The following is a 3217-nucleotide window of genomic DNA, read 5'->3' as shown; positions in this document are numbered from 1 at the left end:
ACAGAAGGCTAGAAGCAACTCCAGCTAGTTCCACAATGGCTTGTTCAAAGACAACATGAATTCAAGTTGGCCAAGAGTGTGAGTTTAATGATGCTCTAGTGCAACATCACAGACTGCTCAGTGTCATGTAAAACTTGTCCCTGGGTGCAGGGCACAGGTAGGAGCACCTTGAAAGAGAGAGGAGGATGGATACCCATCTTTCCTAGTACTGTCCCTTCATCACAGAAGTGAAGCACCTCATAGGCAGAGGTAGTGAATATTCCAAGGAAAACACAGTAGTTAATGCTGTCTATGAACACTGATAAAATACAGCTCCACAGTTAGTTTAAAATACTGTTCCCATGATATGATGAGTGGTTGTAGAGTACCAGCGGCTCACTTTTTTCCCCTACCCTCTCCCGTTCTCTATGTTTGTTCTTGCTGAAGGTTGTATAAAATAGACTCCTTCCTTCAAGGGAACTTCTTCCAGTTCAGGTTAGTTCAGCAGCACCTTCTTTGCCTGTACTCTTACCTGAGCTCAGTGAACTGAAGGCTTATGGCAGCCCAAAAGTGTCACCTTCAATTCATCAGCCTGATGTGGAGCTAGAATGAGACAGTAATGCAAGGGCAGAGTGGTTTCAGAAAAGTAAACTGCTTACCCACTGGGCTCTGTAATACTGCACCTGAGCTCATGGGTGACTGACTGAGGCATTAAGCTCTGACCTTACCAAGGAAAGAAAAAAGGTAAGAAGAGATATGTACAAGCTGTCATTAAGTTATGGCTAGCCCAAGTTAAAGCAAGTAAGTAAGTTTGATGCAAGCTGAATGGACAAACTTTGCCACTCAGTCATGTTTAAAAAGTTCTTGAAATTCATAAGTTAGGAATGGTCAGAGTGAGTTGAACTAAGTTGTGTCTGAGAAATGGACCAGAGTAGTCCAGGCTCCTGTGATTGATAGCATGGAGGGGTGCTTGGTCTAAACCTTTTAGGTCTCACTTTCCATCTGCTGCTCTGTTTGCTGCTTTTACTGCCCAAGTCTTGAACAGCAATAAGAAGCATGAGTCACCTTGAGCATGGTCTGGTTCTGAAGCACCAAGTCCTGTTTCTGAAGCTTTTGTGATGTTTGTTTGTTTGTTGTCCATATTTCATTTCTTCTCTGTACTTTTGGGAGGGGTTATTATTCCTCCTGTTGACACAGGTGATAACTGACCTGGGGCAGTAGCTGCTACTCCACTGTTAACTTCTTCCTGTGTTTTAGGGGAGGAAGATGACAGGTCAATACTGTGGCAAGTTCCATGTTTTTGTTTCACTAGTTCTGTTCAGGAGCACTACCTCCCACTGCTAGTATAAGTCAAGTACTCCAGAGTCAGGATACAGAATAAAAAAACTAAAGCAACATTACACAGAGATAATTGTCTTTTAAACACTCCACCTGCACTTCTAATCCAAGCCTTTGCTTATGGGCCCATAAGTGCTGGGGTAAAACACCTTTAGCTTATAGCATCATCTAGCATGAGGACTAAACAAAACAGTTAGGCACCACTGGCCCAACAGGCCAAGGTGAGCTGGGCCAGGCATGAGCAGGAAGGCATCCAGCCAGGCATAATGCACCTTAGCTGCCTGAGCTGCAAATCCACAAACCACCTACCAGCATGTCCAAATAATTTGTGTGCGTTTGGATATTATGTCGGTCTTCTACTGCAACCTTCTTAAAGTTCTTCAGCTTTGCAGGGACTTTTTTTGCCACGCTCGCAAAGGGAACCATCCATTCCACACACTCTGAAATGCTGTCCCAGTCTAAGCCTAGAGGGTAGAACACAGCAATGTATTTAGAAATCATAAAGGAGTGGCACAGTGTTCCAATATGGTCATAAATCTAAAAATAACAAATACTACAGATAAAAATTCAGAAACATCCTCCCAGAAACTCCTGGCATTTCCTTCCACTTGTGACCTCAAAAGTGTTGTGGCAGAGGACAGTGAGCACAGGCTGCTGGAGCAACGCAGCTCCCTGGCCACGAGGGTGCCTGTTGCTTACCAAGGAGGCTGAAGTGATTGTGTCAGCTTGTGCACAAGATTTTGGTTCAGACTATGAAAAACATACGCTTTTGTCCTTTATTGCCCCTCGGGCAACTAACAAGTGCTAAACTTAGTTAAGTGGGGGTTTTTTTCCCCATTTTGTAAGGTATAGGCTTGTAGGAATTAGCACAAAGGCTAACAATGCTGCTGACAGCTGAGGGTGGCCAACCTACATTTTGGGAGAAAAAAAGTAGCCACAGCTAATGATCCCCAAAAACAACTGGAAGTCAGTCATACAGCAGCAGTATTGGCCCAAAAGCAAGAAATCTGCTTCATTTCCTTAGCTAAGACTATGCTTCTGAAAGTGTTTCCTTCTCTTTTGAGTTTTGGTAACACCTGATACAGTGGTAAGGAGGAAGCAAAAATTCAGGATGGGGGAGAAAAACCTACCAGCCCACCCCCCGTGCGAAGAACACACCCCCCCCCCCCCCCCCCCCCCCAACAGAAGAACAAACTATTGGTGTCCATGTAGCTTTTGCTCTAGCAGCCTGGTAAAGCAAGACATTCTGGGCAGCCTCAGGCTTATAACAGCTTTCAGAATTGCCTGCCTAAGAAGACCAAGCTTTACAAAGGCTCCTTTACCTGAAGCTTTCTTAACTACTTCACTTGAGGTATAGTGGCAGAGCGCTGCAGCAGCTAGCGTTCTATACTGGAAGTCCAAAGAATTCACATCCAGAATACACAGGTCTAAGAGCTGAGGAAATAAAGAGTGGAGGAAATATTTTAACAAGACAATACTTGAGTATAATCCTGTCTCAGAAACTGCTATGCATACCGCAGGCCTCCTACAGTCTGCTCTGTAACAGGGTTCTGCTTTTTGGCATCGATTCTGCACAACCATTTTATTTTTGGCACCAATTGCCGTTAAAGTGGGTCTCACAGAGTTATGATGCAAACCAGCTTGCCCTTTTACCAGTAACATGGAAGACACTTCACTTGCACAAATTTAAGTACACTTAAAACTTTAAACGTAGTAGAGCTCCAAGAAGGTATTTTCTTAAAAGTATTACCTAGCAGCTCAGTGACTTAGACATGTCTACTCTTCAGTAAGCACCTCTGAGGTTGGGCAACACATGCCCAGAAAAATTGAACCACAGTAGTTTTGAGATAGTCAAAAGACTTCTCAGGCTGCCTTCTAGGCAAATATACAGAAACACTGT

General features: G+C 44.0%; 1 protein-coding gene across 2 annotated transcripts in view; it reads right to left on the bottom strand.

The window, feature by feature from the left end:
- Positions 1 to 1123: 1123 nt before the first annotated feature.
- CCNE2 (cyclin E2) overlaps positions 1124 to 3217 on the bottom strand; it is an 11695-nt gene continuing 9601 nt past the window's right edge. For both annotated transcript variants that reach the window (XM_010281548.1, XM_010281547.1), the window contains exons 9-11: positions 2640 to 2751; positions 1627 to 1781; positions 1124 to 1225 (exon numbers count right to left, since the gene is read on the bottom strand). In XM_010281548.1, coding sequence (XP_010279850.1) covers positions 1124 to 1225; positions 1627 to 1781; positions 2640 to 2751 — 369 coding nt within the window. The remainder of the gene's footprint in view (positions 1226 to 1626; positions 1782 to 2639; positions 2752 to 3217) is intronic.

The sequence above is a fragment of the Phaethon lepturus genome, unplaced genomic scaffold (genome assembly GCF_000687285.1).
Source record: "Phaethon lepturus isolate BGI_N335 unplaced genomic scaffold, ASM68728v1 scaffold20622, whole genome shotgun sequence".
Taxonomy (NCBI): domain Eukaryota; kingdom Metazoa; phylum Chordata; class Aves; order Phaethontiformes; family Phaethontidae; genus Phaethon; species Phaethon lepturus.
This window is presented reverse-complemented; position numbering and strand designations above follow the sequence as displayed.